Source organism: Ammospiza caudacuta, chromosome 1 (genome assembly GCF_027887145.1).
Source record: "Ammospiza caudacuta isolate bAmmCau1 chromosome 1, bAmmCau1.pri, whole genome shotgun sequence".
In the NCBI taxonomy this organism is placed as follows: domain Eukaryota; kingdom Metazoa; phylum Chordata; class Aves; order Passeriformes; family Passerellidae; genus Ammospiza; species Ammospiza caudacuta.
This window is the reverse complement of record NC_080593.1, coordinates 72654087-72673985: the sequence shown is the minus strand read 5'-3', so window position 1 is coordinate 72673985 and position 19899 is coordinate 72654087. Positions and strand designations below refer to the sequence as shown.

Here is a 19899-nt window from a genome sequence, read left to right as displayed (position 1 = left end):
GAGAGTGCATTATTATTAAATAAAATTACTACTGGTGGATTGAGTTGCTTGTACAATAATTCAAACACTAATGTTAAAACACTTTAACTTTATCTAAAGTAAAAGAAAAAGAGAAGAAGACTACATGCAATAAAAATTCTGTGCTTCTGGAGCAGAGCTGTGCTTGGATGATTATTCAGAGTTAGTGATATAAATCTTCATAGTATCCAATAGCATGAACAATGTCTTAACAGTTTTCCCAAGCCTTTGGTATGTTCCTGTTTGATAATGCTGCAGTAAATGACAAATACAGTTGTATTAACCAATTGGATAGAACGTATTCAGAGTGTTCTTTTGCTTGGTTTTGGGGTTGTTATCAATGTAAAGTCATTTTTGGTTTTGCTTCTCCAAATAGTGATGTGTGAGGGTGGAGGTTGGAGTCACCTGATGGCCCTGATAGCGTTATAGGTATAAGTTACTATCCAGACCTTTTCAAGTTTTTTTGAGATAGTAAAGGTTCTATCTCTCTGTGAAATGTGTGAGCTATCTGCCTACAGCTGTTTCATCCTCCATAGACCCCTACAATTCATAGAAAACCTGGCTTAAACCGGGAAATGTGTTGTCCTAGTATGTGCAATATCCAGTGGGAAGCTGCTCTGATCTTGCCTGGGAAGGATTCACTTTTAGTTCCATTTGTATGCTTACCAAAATCCTATTTCCAGCAGCCAGTTATTTCTCCAATCACTGTAAAATGTGGTTAGCCAGCTATTTGACTCAGCAGTTTAAAATATGGCAATAGTCTGGTTTCAGGATTACAGATATTTTTCAGTACAAGTGAACACTTAGTTAGCTAAGTGAATCTGTCATGTACAAACATAGTATCGCTTCCTCTCTTTGAATTGCAAGGAAAAATTGTGGCTTTCTGGGTCTTCATATGTTCCATTTGATTAATTATTAGTAAATGATGATATGATTTCCAGTGATCTTAGAGGAAATGTGACAACTGGCCTGCTTTATCAGCTAGTAATTTTTAAAATCAATTTGGATGTTTGCAAAGTAAATTCAAATAGCTTCTAAAATATTAATTTTAAAAATATTTTTTCTTATGCTTCCTATCAATAAGTAATGCCACTTAATTTGTCTATGCTTTTAGCTGAGTTACAGTGTCATGAACATGTAAAGATTATTTAACGAGATTTTGTAGAAGACTGCAACATGCATTAATTTTTACTTAATGCATGTGCTGTGACAATATGGCTAACATGAAAATATGGCTAATATGATCATTCTTGGTGCTCTTTAGGTAAACTGGTAAAAATAATCTCCTTTTATCATCAGAGTGAATGAAACATAACCTTTTCCATATTATGTATGTCAGTGGAGGGGGATGTATCACTTGGAGATTGCCTTACATTTTCCTACTTTGGTAGTTATGCTCAGCGTTCAGGGAGAGCTGAATATATGCCATGGGAACAGAAGCTGTCAGCAGAAGTCTGCATGTCATTTGGTGCCAGTTCTGGAAATAAGAAAAGAATTTTAAAATCTTTTCCTCTGGAATGAAGCAATATTTTTAAAGTGTGTATAAGTTAATAAACAAAATGGGATGAACCCAATTTTTCACTTCACAAATGAAATTAAATGCATTGCATTTTTTTAAGGGATTAAAAATCTTCTTATCTTTGTGTATATGAATGTTGGCATTCTGATTTTGCTCATCCTTTTCCAGTGGTAAAGGTAAGAGACAAGAACTGTGCACAGGCTCTCCTTTATTATCCTGATATGTCTCCTGGCATTTCTCTGGTATGAATTATGAAAACCCTAAGCCTATTTCACTGCTGCTCTGTGCACTTTCTTGTTCCATATTGAGGTGATCCATGTTCTGCAGTTGTTTATACCTGCTTGTCAAAATTGTTCTTGTTACTTTGCTTTTACCATTTCTGAACCTGAAGTTGACAGCAATTATTTTGCCAGTATTCACTAGGAAAGCTTTTAGCAAAAGGGAATTGCTGATTATAAAGTGTTTTAATTCAGAGAAAGAAGCTAAAATCCATGCACAGGAGACTTGATAAGAATGAACGTACCAAGACAACAAAATGAGTTCCCGCTGCTGTGGCAGATTGGGCTTCTTTCTGGGAAAGAAGCAGATTTCAGCCAAAGTGTACTTTTCCTTTTCAGTGGTTTTTCCACAAGAAGTTGCTTTGATATTCTTTGCCAAATCACTTGAGACTCAAATTTTTATTTTTATTTTAAAAAATGTGTATATATTTTTTTCTAAATTTTTTTTTTCTTCTTCACTTTCAGTTCAGAAACTAGTTCTCTTTTCTGAATGCTGTAGTTGAAATGCTTCCACTCAATGTCCTGGAGTACAGCTGTTTGTACTTCAGACAAATGCTATTTCACATTCCTCAGGTGAGCTGTGTGACTGAGCACAGCTTTCCCTTTGATTCCTTTCCTTCAAACAGCCCTGCCCATCTTCCCAAGAAATGAGGCTGTTGTGCTGCCAGCAGGGAGGTGTTTTTTACTGTGGGAACCCAGGACATCCCTCTGGGTGTCCAGGACGGCCAAGACCCCGCCAGGGGCCTCAGAAGCCCTGGCATGGACCCCAAAACACCTGTGGGTTTGATTATGACCCGTGGAGCAAAGTACCAACTTTCTATGAAGACCAGCAAGCCATAACAGTTTAGGTAGAATAGTAGTGAAGTTATCACGGGTTGAAAAAGTAGATTTTGGGGTTTCTAGAGTGGGGATTCAGGAGGCAAGATGGAGGGATCTGGATGTGTCCAGTCTTTCTTTCTTCTTCTTGGCCTCCATTTTCTTCTGTGATGTTGGCGCTTACAGATTGGTTTAGAGTAGAGGCTCACTGTCTAACATAGGTGGTAGGTATTGGAAAATAATTGTAGACATTGTACACATAGTTTTTAGTATAAAGACATAACACCGCCCCAGGGGCAGGCAGAATGCCTCTGACTGTCATGCTGAGCAGACCTTGGCAAGACAGGAGACAGAATTTTATAGATAAGATACAATAAACAACCTTGAGACTAAGAAATGAAGAGCCCTGACTCCTTCTTCAAGCACCAGGCTGGGAAAAGAAACTTTCCAGATTTTCTTGGGGTGACTCTGAGCAGCTAGAGATCCCAACATTTTACACCCTCTCAATCCTTGCATAGCAGCTACATCCTTTATAGAAGTGTAAAATATGAGGTTATAAGGTGTTATTCCATGATTTTCTGGTCAATGGCATTAGTTTTAGGAGTTAAACCTCTTCTGATGCCTGCTTACAGAGACAGTTGTAAGTAGCAAGGTCACCGACACAGTTTCCCCATGGTGACATTTTAGGCGGGTGAGGCCATCATGGCACAGGCCTGCTGTTCTTCACTGTTCAGCAGTGCCTGTGTGCCCTGACTGTGCTGGTAATGGCACATCTTGAGTTAGGGCTGTGCTAATGGGTGTGCACTTCTGTAATGGCAGGAGCATCAGCATTACTGTCAGAGTGAAATAATGGTAGCAGAAAACCCATGAGGGCTGGGGTTCCTTAGCAGATCCTCCTTGGTTTCACCAATCTGAATGTGGCTGTTTGTGCATCTTCCCAGTGTCAGCCTCTACCTAAATGGAGTCCAATGTTTGCTTTTATTATGAACATGGTGATGATAAAGCAAAGTCAAAATAGTGAATGTACAAATTTCCACCCAGTAAATTGGTGCTGTGCATGCAGGGGTGGTGCTTAAGGCAGTTTCTGGGTGTTGAAATCGTAAACCCCCTTGGTGTTGCTTGTTCCTGTAGGACCCTTAAGGTTGTAGAACTGATTGATTTTGAGAGTTGTTGGATTCACAGCTGCTGGTATGACCTTAAACAGCTTCTAACAGTTGTCTAAATCCTGACAAAGATTGTGGTTACCCCCTGCTTTTTTTATAGGCATCTGGGTTTTGGTGGTTTGGTTTTTTTCCAAGAAGGTTTTGGCTTTGGCAAATAAGTTTGTGTTTTCTGCCTGGGTTTATCACTTCTCAGGGGAGAGCCTTGGCCTCTGAAGTGCATCAGTAGTCATATAAAGAAAAAGTTGTGTTGCTTATGGCTTTGGATGCTTCAATAATAGTGATGTGGTTGACTTAAGTTGAAATTTGAGCATTGTTTCTCTGATGTTACTTTGCTTCTGTTCACAGATCAATTAGAAAATTGATCAGTTTTATTTCTGCATTTGCCGTAGCAATGCTCTATGTGAGACTTAGTTACTTCTCTTCAACATCAGCTTTTCATTGAGATCTTCATTTAAATGTTGTTTTGAATTTGATTTCAAAAAATGATCTTGTAGCTCCCAATGAAATAAGTTAGAGCAATATCTACTTATCAAGGTGCTGGGTGTTTTGAAAAGTCATTTCTAAAATCTTTCATACTGCATGAATTCATGTTTACTTTTGAACTTAATCTCTTCAAATGTGCAGCAGTCCATTTTCCAAAGATGCTGTAAAAAGAAGAGTTAGTATTGTGTTGCTAAGCTATATAGAACAGCCTACAGAGAATTACTAAATCAGACTAATGTATGAAAATATTGCAGAGGATGACTGGGGAGCAATGAGGGAGCAATGAGGTTTAAAACCAGTGACTGAGTAGAGACTCACTGAGGAGCAACAGCTTGTTTCATTGTTTGGATAAGAAAACATTGCAACTGGAAAAAAACCTTTGGTAGATACAAACTGTATACTGTGATACACTTAATGTCCATGGAACAGACAGGTTAAGGTTTTCAGGCAAGTCTTGATGGTGTGGAACTCAGAGGGGGGTACTTTAGAACCTCTGTGTCTTTTAAGTGTAAATGCTTTATTCAGTCTTAATTCAGGTGTTCTTATTTGAGTACAATGCTGGCCTGTATGTGGAGAGGATGTTACAAGACCTTACAGTAAAATGAAGCATAAATATATGAAGAAATTCATTAATAGATTTTTTTTGGCTTTGTTTTTCTTTTTTTACATAATGCAGAATGGGAGGAGCAGTTAAATACTTAATGATGTTAGTCATGACAGAGTTTGATGGACAAGTGATGAAATTGCTTCTATTTCCACTGACAGATAAGAGGTTTTTTGACAGCTCTGTGGAGTTTGTTCTTTGTTAATGTGACAACAGTTCTAATGTAATTAAAATTATTCTTGAAGTGCTACATAGAAATTAATTTCAAAAGGAGAGGAAAGATACTAAGGTACTGTCTGCATGTTTAATTGTGCTAAGAAACTGTTCAATTTATTTTAAGTTCTGTTACCAAGTAATTTGTGCATTTTTATAATAAAAAGGTGAATATGTGCTTCAACAGACTTATCAAAATTGTGTTTTGGTTGATGGTTTTTTCTTTGCCATTCCTGTGAAATGAAAAATGTCAAGATCAGATCCAAACCTTATGCTGGTTACTGAATTTCTTGATTTTTTTTTTCTTTTTTAAATTCAGAATTTAATTATAGAGTGCAAATATTATACCTGCAGTAGCGTGAACTGCTCTTCCTTTGCTTTTGTTAGATACTGCGTTCCTTAAAAAATGTTAATTAAGTGGGTATGTACTGAAGTTAAGAACTAGATCACAAGATATGTAAAAAAGTATTTGGTCACAGTGACATGCCTTAAAATACTAGACATGGGAAAAGGAAGTAGAGTGTTTGAGGCAGCCACAAGTTTATGTTAAAAGGGACTGGCTTGAAACTTGTCACACAACAGTTTGGTTTCTTTTATGTTTCTTTTATCTCAGCTGGGTGTCCAAGCCAAAGTCCTTGGCCCTTGTGCAGAAGGGGAAGTGCTACAATGCACTGCTCCTCATCTGCTGTGAACAGGCTAGAAATGCCATCTTTTAGGGAGAGCAAAAATATCTTACAGTCTGTTCAGTGAACTTGCTGTAGTGCTGCATTTTTGGTTCAAGTTTACTGATGTACTCTCTACTTACAGACCTTCAGAAAATGCAATACAACTTGAGAACATGTAGCCTCCAATTTATAGTTTCTGAAATGAGATGCTGTTTTGACTTTCTCTATAAAAGGCAGCTCTTTAGGATTCCTTCTGATATCTTCTATTTTTTTTTCTCCTACCCCTTAAGATCGTGCTGGAAGCATCAGTACTCTTGATTCTTTAGATTTTGCAAGATACTCTGATGATGGCAATAGAGAAACAGATGAAAGAGTAGCAGGTAAGTGTTCTATATGTTTTAGGAATCACAGAATGTTGATTTTTCTGTTTAACTTGTTGTTTCTAGCTTAAGTATATTTAAATTAACATTTCTGAAGGTGACAAGATTTCACTGAGGTGGTTTAACTAGTTGCTTGATGTTGGACACTTCTGCTGTAATTTCTGTAACTATTGAGGCAGGTGTGCTTGTGTATGATTCCAGATGTCACCAGTGCAGAAACACACAGTATACTTGAAAATTGTGCCCAGCCTTTGGCAATAGAACTGTATCCTGGTATTGCCTGCTGACTACTACTGTTGAGCTGAAACATTCACTAAATTACTCTACATAGTGGTCTGTTGCTACTAGATGGGTTAGAGCTTTCTGACATAAAGATCTATTGCAAGTCATCTCTTAGACATAGCCTTCATTGAGATCAAATAAGCACCTCCAAACCCAGAGCAAATTTGGAATTTACTCAGTTCCATAAATCTTCTTCACTATGAATCTTCATTGTAGTGCTTTTCTCTCCTGTTTGATTCCTTGATTGTATAAGGTTGGGGTTTTTGCCTTTTGTTCTGAGTCTTTGGCACTTTAATTTCAGGATCTATTACATCATCAACATCTCTTATGTTAGAAATTATTTTACTAACCACTTTTGCATGTGAGCCATGTTTCTCTGTCCAGGTTTTTTTTCCAAATTCATATAGTAAGTTATTCTCAGCTTCCACAGAGAAATCCATAAAAGCTCTCTAGAAATGGCTACAGAGCTCTCTTTACTTGCTGTCAGTTAGTAGTATTCAATATCCTGAGCTCATGGAAATTGTCCACGCTGTGACTTCTGCTCACATGGTTAAGCTTTATGAAACCTGAGGTGATGCAAGCTGCCATGTCTCTCTTCCACCCTATTGTCTCTACTCTGAAACACCAAGCAACGAAAAGGCTGACAAAACATAGTTCTGTAAAGGATTTTCATTCTGAAATTTCATCTCTGAGTCAGACTGAAATGGTGGGAAAATCTCATTTTTCTTACCCAGCCAGTGTTGCTGAGTTAAAGGACTGGATTAAATTCACAAACTCAAAGCAAATCCAGGTGTTTTGGTGTTCTGGTCTAGTACTATAGGAACTTAGTGTTCTTCAATTTGTATGGAAACTTATGGGTTCTTATTACTATTTAGCTACTCTCTTTTTCAATATACATAGTTCTTTTTAAGGAGGCAATGGTTGTAAATGGAAAGCTAATCTTCCCAAAAAAACGGTGTTTAAGGAGCCCAAGCCTTGCGAATTGTGTCCTGGAATGCAAGGAAGAAACAAGCAAAAATGCCAGTATTTTATTTATTTTTGGTTTTGTAAGAGATTTTTCCTAGTTCTAGTCAGTATTTCTTGGCAATAGTGTTACTGCGAGAGCTGGTTTGATTCTTGCTTGGAGCTGTCCTTAGAATTGGATTAGAGATGCTTTTAGAAAATATAGACCAGTCAGAATTGACATCCAATAGAACCAGAAATCTTCTGACAAAACATTAGTGACAAAATATTGGTTACTTCCAGTATGAAATTAATATAGCCTAAAATAAAGTGTTAAGTTTAGGTAAATAGTAAAATTGATCAATATTTTTGATAATTGCTATATAGTGATTGACTGCTGTCATATGTAATTGATGAGGAAATTGTATGTCAGGATATTTACAGTTGTGTGTTCCTTTAGAGATGTTTTTCAGAGTTCTTAAAAAATAACATAAGAACTTGAACGAAATAAGATTGAATATTATTTCTGGATGTTTTTAAAGACTGGAAGTTTTCAAAAATATTTTCTTTGTACTTAAACTTCTGGTTCAGTCATAATTGCTTAAAATATTTTGCCTCAGTCATGTTTAAAGCTATCTTCCTGAGCAATTGCAAAAACTGATAAGTATTTATTTTGTACATTAAGAAATTATGTCAACAGAGGTTTCAAAAATTTTGCATATCCAGTTCCTTCTTTAAACAAACTCTGGCTTATAACTTCTGCTTTTGAAGTTGTTCTTAGCTGCAAATGCACTTTGAAACCTAACTGGAAGTCCATCTTGCTTATTTATTTCTTCTAGAATTCTTTCTTTTCTGTTAATAGTTTTCATGTTTAGGAGATTAAAATTGTAATCTGTTGTGAAAGCCTGGGGCCATGAGCTAATAGTCATCTTTTTCTTCTGATAGTTCTGAAGATGAGGTTTGAGTCCTTTCTCTTTGTAAATGCCTTTCTCTTGCTCCTATCTTTGTTTTTTACTGTTTGGACAGAACACATGATTTCCATATCAGTTCCCTATCGTATCAAATGAAAGATAGGACATAAATGCACATAAGTCACTAAATGAAACTGCTGAACTGGTTCTGAGTCAAAAGGACTTTAAAATTGAGGTTATAACATACCCACTTTACAAATACTTTTGTATCTTGACAATGTTAGAAAGCCCCAAATGAAAAAATGTATGCATATATCATCATCCAAAGCCACCATATTCCATTTGCCCATTATGCATAGTGTAGACTTAGCTGCCATTTTTTTTTTTGTTTGTTTTAACAGTTCAAAAATTCCTGTAAATAATTGTATCAATTCTTGTTTGAAATTGATTTCAGTACTTAAAAGCTATTAGCCCACTTCATTCCATCTGGAATTAGAATTAAAATTTGGCCTAGAAGCAAGCATGTTTTGAAGAGTTGCTGAAAAGAGCTTTTCATTTGGGAAATCTACTGGAAGGGATCCGAGTTCCTTCTATAATATTATCACTTGCTTGACTGAAAAGATGCAAGTCATAGAAGCCAGTCAGGATGTGGAAAAGTATGACAAAACTAACTGCAATTTAGAAAACATAAATTTTCTTCTTTAGCTACCTGATCTTAATGAAAATGAGAGTTATGTAACAATTTGGATTATACATTTGTAATCCATTAGGAGATGAAACAAACCAAAATGCATCCTTACAGCTTGCAGTTTACTAGATGGAAACAACTTCTTCTCTAAGACTGGTAAATTTTGAATCCAAAGTCATGTATTAAGTGCTTGAAATAATTGCTCCTAGGATAGACTCAGTACTGAAGGATTTGTTAGGGGTAGTAGACCTCCTCCAAATACTCATAATTTCCAGAAAGCAGCTAGAGAGTGGAAAACCTGCTCCCTTCCTGTGTAATAAGGATACATCTAACTTGAATACCACAGGATTTGTTTAAAATAGGCTGCCTCACATTCAGTCTAAGGAATTGAATCTTCTGCCACATCTTAAATTTCCCATGGTCTAAACCCCCTACTTTGCATAATTCAAAATGTTTATTATTGCTAACCTGCCTTTGACATCAACTCAAAAGATGAGAATCTAATAATTTTTGAGAATTTAATAATTTTAAAAGCACATGCTGTGCTTTCAAAGATGATAAAATTAATTCTTATAATCAAACTCCATTTCAATCATATGTATTCTCAGATTTCCCTGTATTTGCATTGATTTCTAGCTAGTCTGTGGGTCTCTGATTAGAAAAATAAGATTTGAAAGGAGGGAACCAGTTCAAAAACCATTTATTTTTGAGAATTTAATTTATCTAGACTCAGGTTCACAGTTTCTGCTTTTTACAGAGCCTTTTTTGTGGTTTTTTAGTAGGCACTATTAAATTGTGCACACCAAAATCAGAGGAAAATCTTTTAAAAAATCAAACAAAACTTAAAAACAGAGCACAAAAGGCATCTGTAGTACAACAATCACTTGTTAACATTGTGTGTGTACTTTGTTCATCCCAAAAACAGATCAGGTTTTGTCTTCCCATTGCCTGTCTTAAGCCTGTCAAGGAGTTGTAAGCCTCCTAAATCTCCTTCCAGGTTGAAGGTTGTTCTTACAGAAGGTCTCCAGGGGCTGAAGCTGAAGACAAGTCTGCTGTAGTTCAGGTCTTCTCTGTAGGTGGTCCTGTCTCATTAGCTTCAAAACATTAATGAGGCTCCTGAGTCAAGTGTTGGCCTCCCACTATTAGAGTGACAAGTTCTCTGTTACTTGCTCATGAATCTTCTGCTGGTCTTTATTTTTGTACTGTGGTGGTCATATCTTGTGCTGAAGTACAGCTTTCTGATTTGGGGCTATTTGTGTTTTGTGCTGAAGTGTTTCACATTTCAAGGCTGCCTTTTTTCTTCCATCATCAACAGAAGAGCTTGTAAGAATATGAAAGTGCGGAAAGCTGGGTAAGCAAAGGGGCCCATGATACTTGAGAGGAAAACTATTTTTAAAAGAAATGTCCAAATGCCATATAGTGGCTTCACAACACAAAACTACCCTTCTACCATTATCTGAAGTACTGGGTACTTCACAGTGAAATATGCAAAAATCTGGCAAGGTATTCTAAATGTAGATGATAAAATTCTAGTGTAATTGGAAATACTACTGCTTACACAACACAAATGATGGATGATTTTAGAAGTACTGTTTATTTCCTCAACTTTTTGGCCTTGGTTCAACAAGACTGCTGTTCATGTAGATCTCAACTAGTCCAATCCCAGTTGTAGGTGGTTCTTTGTCGGTATCTATGATCCAATAACTTATGAAGTCATTAACAAATATGAGTCGATAGAATAAGACCCTTGAGAAATCTTAATTTTGAAATTTCAAAGCTCAGCAGACAAGCTACTCATTCCTGAAATGCAGTTCTCTTTTAAGTTAGCTTCATGAAAACTGAAACATTTAGAAATTGCTGATCTGAAAACCTTGGTCCAGTTACATCATTGCTTGCTTGAAAGATTCAACCATTGTAAGTCAGGCTTTGTAATTTTTTTCAGGATAGTAGCTGTAGTGATTAGAAACTTTTAATAACAAGAAAGCCATTTAAAAGCCATCACTTTTTGTTAAAAGAGCCACTGAAATTTGCATAGTTTTCTCCCCTAAGGCAAAGTAACTTGTTCAGAAATGCCCTTTCCTTGTAGGAAGATTACCCAACCTCAAGGCTCTAAATTTCTATTCTTTGCTTTCCTGGTGCAGAGGAATATCTGATTCTTTCCTTTCTTAGGCTGTCTGCAGCAAAACTTTTGTGCATTATTGTTAAGGAGTGTCAGCCCCTACACCAAGTGCTGGGAGTTGTATGTGTTATCAGCCTAGTCAAGGTGAACTTCAGCTTGGCTTGGTCAGTGCTTCTGAAGGTGTAGCTTCAGCTTTGTAACAGGAGAGGGGGGAGAGGAATCAGGTCATTTGTATTAAAAGTCAATAGTTCATAATGGTTACAAATAAAGGGGTTAAAAGGTTGCCTTTTTATGTAAGAGAATGCTATAGAATCAACAAATGGCAATTACTAATGTTGATTTCATTGGTAGATATGTTGAATTAAAAATCATTACATGTTTTGGCAGAAGGTCACATTTCAGTATAACTTAAAGAACTTTTAATTACAGTTTAACATTTGACTGAAGTTAATGTTATAACTGTTTTCATGTATAATTGTATAAGCACCTATAAACTTCTTCAAATAAAAGCTACATTTGTGACTGAGTTGAAAGCATCAAGGTTTGTATGATGGCAATTATCATGGCGCCATTAGTAAGATTAGATGAGGTACAACTGTAACAATGCTGTGTTGTGGTGGGATTATGTGGCTGTTTTGACATGCTACCAAGGGACAGCTTCTCAAATATACTATGTCTAGAATCTTCTACTATGTAACAGAAACATGCAGCAGAGTAATCTACTTTTAAGGTTGAATGGATAAAGTCCTAAAGATTTCTAAGAATTGTCAGCATCGTCACAGTTCACTAAAATTCAATTCTTGCCGTCTGACATGGGTTTGTCTGACATGAGTTTTTTGGCTTTCTATGCCTTCAGACATGTCTTATTCCTATTTTCCTTAATTGGATTCCTGAGTTTTTATAGTTTGCATTGTTTTTAAACTTTTTTTATTATTTATATCATTCTAGTTCAGGGCACTCCTGATCTGCAACTGTTCTGGTCTTCGAAAATATTTTATAAGATTAAAATGATAACACATAGTTATTTCCATAAAAAAAATTCTTAATTTGAGTTCTTTAAAATTTTCAAAAAGTAACAAATTAGTATCTTACAACTGTGAATAAGTATCTCAAATGTAAGGAAGTGCTAAAATTAGGTACTTACTTTATCATGAGAGCGTTTTCTAACTTTGTTGCACAGAAGTATTTGCAGATCAGCATTGCTGAATACTAGAGAGATTTTACATATTTTATCCATTGTATCCTCAGTTGCGCTTTTGTATTGCTGCAGTAAAATTCTGTGCATCAAACAAGTTACTTTCATGTAGCAAATGTGGTGCATTGTAGTAACTCCTTCAGTTTTTATGCAGAACTGCAAACTGAGTGAATCTTTTTTCCATGAGTGCCAATTACCAAGAGTCTTAGTCACAGATGCTCAAAAGAGGAACTGGTTTTATTTGCAGCCTTCAGTAACATTTTTTACCAGCAAGAGCCAATGCAGTGTTTCTGCTGTGCATTTTGTTCTGTGTAAATATTTCAAAATGTCATGTTTAATTGTTTCCAGGCAGTGATTAAAGACCTCATTGAAACTTTCTTGTTAAAAGTCACTACTAAATTTTTCGGTTTTTTGGGAATAAAGTAGATATTAAATTATTCTAAATAGGTCATCTAACACTTCAGCGTGGTAGGTGTTCTGTGCTCATCTCTACTAGTTAAGAGTCCTTCCTTCTGGTAAATGTATATTTCAGTGTGATTAGATTAATCTGAGAATTAGTGGAATGCATGTATTTATCTGATCATCTCTTAAATAGGTTTGCTTAGATATTCCACATGTAAATGACTATTAAAAGAATATTTGCTATATGTTTTGCAAAGCTCCAGGGGGTTAAAATTTGAGGTCACTATATATGTATGACCTCAGCGTCAAATCATGAAATCCCAGTGCACACAAATCACCACTGGCCCTTTTTGGAGAAAACATTGGAACATGAGAAACAAATAAGAGTGACTAGGGAAGTGGAAAAGTGAATTAAAAGAGAGTGGAGAACGGGAATTAAGTATTTTTGAATTTAAAGCTGACTCTAGGTCTTTGAAAATCGATATAAACTTTCAAGAATAATGGTGCAAAGACTTTTTTCCTTTCAAGCTTTTTTTATAAGTACTGCAGAAGAGCTGCATTTGTTGTGTGTTTTTGGTGTTGTACATCTCTCTTCATTTGAATTCAGTGAACTGAATTTTTAAATAGAAATGTAAAATGACTTTTTTTTTTTTTTTTAGTAAGATAAAGTATATTTCAAGATCTCCCATTTAAACTACTAAAATTTTGGTGTATGGTTTTATTTTCCAAATCAAGTCTGTGGTATCAATGGGACTGTAGATTCACTTCATGGTTTAAGCTTTGCTACATGGAGACAGCTTCCTCTGCTGCCACAACATACTTGTTTCGTTTAGATCTGTGCTCTTATTGCCCACATACTCCTCTTGCCCCCCCCAAAAAACCAAAACATTTGACAGCATCAGTTCCCAAATATTTTCCCAAAACCTTACAGCGAGTCCTTGTCAGACAGCTTGAAACTTTGATTTAGCTAAGCTAAAGCCAGTGAAACTATGGAAAATGTTCACCAGTTTGCTTTCAGACCAACTCTGCTGCATGTGTTCATAAGTTCCATAAAGATTGCATGCTTTGTGTTTAATACAAACGGTATCTTTTTTTTCACACCCATCCTTGCTTTTCATATTTTATTTTTGTTTCCCTTGCCTTGGTTGGATGCCTGTGTGTGTTTAATCCAAATCCCTGTCCAGTCCTGGAGTTTGAACTACGGAAAGCCAAGGAGACCATACAGGCCCTTCGAGCCAACCTGACTCAGGCTGCAGGTGGTGTACATAAACCTTTTCTTAAGTCTCTACTTTAAACAATGTAGAAGTAGCTGAGCTCGTCCTCTGTGAGAGAGTAAAATTTAGTTACTTCTTTTTTCCTCCCCAGAAAATGAAGTTCCTTTGCAGGAACGAAAAAATTATAAATCAAGTCCTGAAATTCAGGTAGGTGGCTGGTGATAAATGAACTTTGCATGGATTTTAGTATGAATATAACAAGCTTCCATAGTTGGGAGGAAGATAAACCAAAGATCTAGTGTGTTTTCTTTTTTTTTTCCAGGAGCCAATCAGACCTCTTGAGAAAAGAGCTCTAAACTTCCTAGTTAATGAATTTTTATTGAAGAATAGTTACAAGCTTACATCAATAACATTTTCAGATGAAAATCATGATCAGGTAAATTTCCTTGTGGGTTTGAGGTTTTTTGCACACCTGCTTTCCATATTGTGATCTTGTCATAAACTCAAGTGAACTTAAGTGGTTTTTCCTGTGCATGCAGTTTGCTTCATATATATGAGTACTCTAAAAGTTAAATATGTTAGTTAGCATTTTCATATATAAACCATGGTTTGAAAACACAGCTGTTTGAGCAGTAGTTTCCCAAAATTTGTAGGAAGTAGACAGAGTGCTTGCATTCTTTTAAAGGAAGCAAAAGAGGAAGTGAAATACTGTGAGTTAGATGTTTTCCTTGTATTCTGGTGTGACACACATTCACTTGAAGTCAAGGATCTGGATCTCAAATGTAATCTTTTCCTTAGATCCTATTCAGTTGACTTGTACAGGGATATACAATTTACTCATTGGTTGTCTTCTGGGGATATGTGTGTGTGTGAGAGAATACTTAATCACCTGTGGCATTGAGTACAGTATTGAATAAGCTCTTGGTAATAAGATGTTATCCTGGCTCTTTCCCAACATAGCTATGCTTTGATGCATTTTTCTTAAGATGATCAGTTTTATATCTCTGTTGGCTTACATTTGATGGCAAGAATGTTTGGAAGGTTCTAATTACGTTCTGTTTCTGGGTAGACAAAGCACCCTGTAATATCAACACCCAATATGTATTCATCACAAAATGGGGATATTACCAGAAGAATTAAATATGGAATTTCATCCAGTTTTATGTCAAACTGGTCCTCCTAAACTTTTCCTACGTTTCATATCCTAATCTGTGGAACAAATAGGTTGCTAAATAGAATTTCTGAATCTTCCACCTCCACTGAATATTTGCACTTAACATCCAAATACTTGTGAGAATACAGACCCCAAAAAAGAAAAGATTAACAGTCTATTCTATTTGTGCTCTCGACTGAGAAGTTTTTGTTTTGTGAGACAATCAGCAAAAAGCAAAATTCTTAATTCCTAAAAGTAAATATAAACATACTGAAATTACTGTCTAGTAGACACATTTTTTTCTATGTTATTCATATAATTATTTGAGAAAATAATATTTCTTCAAAGAAATGTATGTGACCAGACTATGGAAAAAATAATAGTGAAGACTGGGAACAATAGGAAAAAAGTTTAAACCAATACTTTAAATTTAAAGTCGTTAAAGAGACCATCACAACTGCTGTGCAACAGTGCACAAACTTACTTGTATATACAGACATGAAATATTCTTGTGTTAATAGGATGATAAGATGTAAATGAGAAAAAGAAGAACCTGTTTGAGACAGGAGGCCCTTTTGTTGTTTGCACCTCACTATCAGACTTCTACAGAGCTGTTTAAGCTATATTAGACATCAGGAGGAAATTCTTCATGGGGATGTTAAATGTTGGAATGGAGTGCCCAGGGAGGTGATGGAGTCACTGTCCCTGGAAGTGTTCAAGAAATGACTGCATGTGGCACTTAGTGCTCTGGTCTTGTTCACATGGTGATGATCAGTCAAAGGTTGGACTTGATCTCAGAGGTGTTGTCCAGACTAAATGATTCTGTGATACTGTGCCTGTCTTCCCTAGGGAAATTAGACCTGCACTTGTCAGTGAAATGGGAACAAAACCAATATTTCTACCTTGTATCAGCTGCATTGGTTTCTGCTAGAATTTGAGCTACATTATTTCTGATTATAAAAAGTGTTCATGTCTTAGCAAAAGAGAAACTAACCGATGTGGTTGGAAAGGTACTCTCTCTAGTATGTTGCCTAGAGCTGCCTTTGTGGTCAAACTGCTTTGGTTCACAAATTGAATCCTTCCTCTACTATTGTTTCTTGCTGAGTTATTCTTCTATCTGATTTACTGCAATGCAGTCTTGATGTGATTATTTTGCTATTGCATCACCTGTGGTCAAATGAGGAAGAGAAAAGAAAAGAAAGTATATTATATACTTTAGTTTCTTTTATTCTTTTGAAGGATTTTGAACTTTGGGATGATGTAGGATTGAATATTCCAAAACCTCCTGACCTGTTACAACTGTACCGTGACTTTGGAAACCATCATGTTGCTGCAAGAGATGTGGTGGATGCATCGGTTGGTGTAGAGGATGACGAGTTAGAGGCTGACACTCCTATACTTGGGACCGTCCCTGTGTTTGAAACAGCACCACAGTCAATAGAAGTAAGACTGCACAGGAGAAATGGTGCAGCTGTTTGATGTACTGCTTAACTTTATCGTACTAAACTCTTCTGTTTCTGTCTTGTGTTTAGCAATGTTTAATAGTGCAAAAATTAGAAGATCAAATTAGTGTGTTAAACAGTGAGAAATGGTCTTTGATGGAACAAATCCAAAGACTTGAAAGGTACGTTCTTATCAACCTACTTGGCTCTTGATAAATGTTGGATAACTTTTCCATGTCTTTCTAACACATATATGGAACCATGACTTAGATATAGGAAATTACTGAGGATTCTTCAGGGCAGGGCAGTCTTTCCTTTTCAATACATAGTATTTGATGTAGAAAAAGGAAGAGACTTCAAACTGACTATTTCCCTTTATTACCCATACAATTTAATTTTGTAAACAATTTTATTCTTTCAATGTAACTTCTTTATTTCTTTGAAAACAATCACTTGTGATCTCTTTTACATAGTTTTTTTTTTTCAATTAGCTTTATGTCACTCCTTAGTATGTACAGCTTGCAAGCACTGTCAGAAAGATGCTTGTTTTTACATCTGACGTCAACACAGTTCTTCTTTCTGAAGAGCGAGACTAGTAGACATGACAGTATCTTTAAAAACAGCAAAAAAAAAAGATACTTAGAAGTTTTGAGCAACCATATCATTCTGTAAGCCATAAGATATCATTCCTCTTAAGAGGTGTACTGATGCAGCGTGTGGGAAAGTGCTTAAATTTTAAGTATCTTTATTGACTTGCATAGTTACCATTTCAAAGCCAGATAGGATAGTACATATTGATTCACCACTCCAGTATTTTATGTTTTGCGTCCTAGGTAGTGTTCTGTCTTGTAACAATTTGTGTCTCAGTGCTCAGATTTCAGCCAGAAGGAGATAAAACTGTTGCTACTGACTTGTTTCATTGATTCACTCACTCAGTGCAACATTTTTCCTGTTACTAATTATCTACTAAAATGCTCAATGAAACTAGTGCTTATTTGAACAGTGTGTGTGATCAAAGTTATTTGTTACAGGAATTCTTAAACATACATGAATTGAAGAATGTGTTGGGCTCTTCAGCATGTTGTCTTTGTTTCTGTGCTGCAGTGGTGTGATTTGAACAGCATATGAAAGCTACAAAAATATTTCATATTTTGCTTTTTCAGTGAAATAGATCTTCTCAAGAATGAAAACTTTTCTGTGTCAGCTGTTTATGGTGTAGCTACCCATCCTTCTTTAAAACAAGTGCCTCTCACAGTCTCAGAGGACAATGGACGGTACTTGGATATCAAGAGCTCTGAGAATGACAGTAAGCATGGAAACATTGAGGAAAAAAACCTTGCTTTATCAGCTGACATGGATTCAAGGACTTCTAAAGATGATATGCTAAATTCTGTGCCCTCTAAAGAGACAGAGAAACTGTCCTCATGTCCTCCATCATCTAAAGCTGCAGTCCACTTTGATAAACCTAATAGGTTAGTGATGAGTTGTAAACTGCATGATATTATTAAAAATTCTTGTGAAGTGAGTAGATATTTTTCTAACAGAGAAATTCTGCCAAATGAAGAGATCATTTGTGTCTTGAAGGCTAATAAAAGACTTAACATACCTCTAGGGTACAGTGCTGATATTTTTATGGTGTTCCTAATCGCCTCAGGAAGGAGTACATATGACAAACCTACTGTTTTAGTATTAAGTTGTAGAAATTCTTTTCCCTTTCTGCTTTTAAACCCAGCCCTGTTTGTTGGAACCAAAAAAATAGGTAAAATCAGAATAGTGAATGGGAAGACAAGAGAGTTCTGTTCTCTTTTAAGTTTTAATTTAATAATTCTCTTCTGCTTGAAGAGTTGGGAAATTTTTTTGCTTTTTCTCTGTAGATGTGTATAACTCTGCTAGAGAGCAGAACTATTTTTCATTTACTTATTTTGTAATTATCAGAAAGGTATCTAATGGCATACTGCTTTTTTGAGTTTTGATTTTGGGGCAAGCCTTCACTGGGTAGCTATGATTCATTTAACCAAGTTAGGGAATTCATGTTGTGTTATTACTTGGAGACTGAGTTTGTGATTGTAAGTGTTCTTGAGAAAGCCCTTTCAACCTGTACCTTTATAGTGAGAAGGAGAAGTGATTTGTTCATTAAGAGATAGATAAACCACTGTAGTCATCCGGAGTAACATGGACCACAAACATAATGAGAGTATGTACAACTTGTAATTGTTACCACTGCAGACAAAGATAAGCAAATAGCTCACCTTATGATCTTACTGTTGCTGTTTGTAGGGAAGCAGGCAGCCATCCTGCTTTGTCTTTTGTCCCTTAGCAAGCTTTTGCTGGTTTTGATACTGTAATTTGTTTCTGGAATTATCTTTCCATCTGAAAATACCAAGTAGAAATCTGTGTGACATTCTGTGCAGATGAAAAAATAAGTGCAAGCTTGTAGTGCGGTGGAGAAAAGGTACACCTGGAAAAAAGAAGTTGCTAACCCTGCTAGTAATTACCTTTTTTTACAAACCCTAAGAATCCTGCTTTTTCTGGATTTTCTGTACTTCTTGCACTAAGTTCGAAGGTCATTTTCATACTTTTTCATTGATATCTTAACTTTGAGAATTGGACAGAAGGAAAGATTTCTGAATGTAATACTTTTGAGTCACATAACAAATTTATTCTCTCTTAGTTGACTATACTAGTGTTTAACAGGAAAGTAAAACAGCTTAGATTTTTCTGGAAAGTGGTCAGTGGTTTGGTTGAACCTTTCCAGATTTTTTTCTTTTTAAAGTTTCTTTCATATCCTAGCTAAAATCCAGATATGTGTGGTCCACTACACAATACAAATATGTGTAGTAATCAATACTTCAAGCTGTTGCCATACACTTGTCTACCTACTTTCATTTGGCTTCTTGCAAGTTTCTTCTTGCTCAGATTAATGGTGAGTGCTGGGTGGCATTAAGTGCATGAATATTAAATTGATGGTTTGGGGATAGTGAGGGTGTATATCAAAACAGGATTAAATCACTGAGTGAGGAATGAGCTGTGTATTTCCAGTGGAATTTATGATGGTAGAGACTAGACGAGCAGCATTTGTTCTGCTGCTCACAGTTGTTTTAACTGCACCTAGATTTATTTGAAAAGTAGTTCAATGAAGCCGTGAATCCCCGTTGAGTTAAATTCACAAGTCCCCTCAAATACAGTTCACTGCAGAAATAAATAATACATGTGTAATATGTAGCTATTTTTGTACTCTGCTTTGGGCTTAATATGTCAGCAAACGGTCAAAGGAAAGCATGTTTGATACAGTGTTTTATAGACCAGTATCTAGTGCTAAATTTTCTTCCTGGATTATGCCCTAGGTTTGTAATAATGCAGTAATTTTTCTCACTGAATAAATAGATTATTTGTTAAATTATTTGAGATCTGC

The 19899-nt window shown here is 35.9% G+C and overlaps 1 protein-coding gene across 1 annotated transcript in view; it reads left to right on the top strand.

Annotated features, from left to right (window-relative positions):
• RELCH (RAB11 binding and LisH domain, coiled-coil and HEAT repeat containing) overlaps positions 1–19899 on the top strand; it is a 76659-nt gene that overhangs the window by 10673 nt on the left and 46087 nt on the right. Inside the window, exons 2-8 of the mRNA XM_058825040.1 lie at positions 6050–6139; positions 13863–13934; positions 14044–14099; positions 14215–14328; positions 16285–16488; positions 16578–16669; positions 17651–17959. Of these exons, the coding sequence (XP_058681023.1) occupies positions 6050–6139; positions 13863–13934; positions 14044–14099; positions 14215–14328; positions 16285–16488; positions 16578–16669; positions 17651–17959 (937 nt within the window). The remainder of the gene's footprint in view (positions 1–6049; positions 6140–13862; positions 13935–14043; positions 14100–14214; positions 14329–16284; positions 16489–16577; positions 16670–17650; positions 17960–19899) is intronic.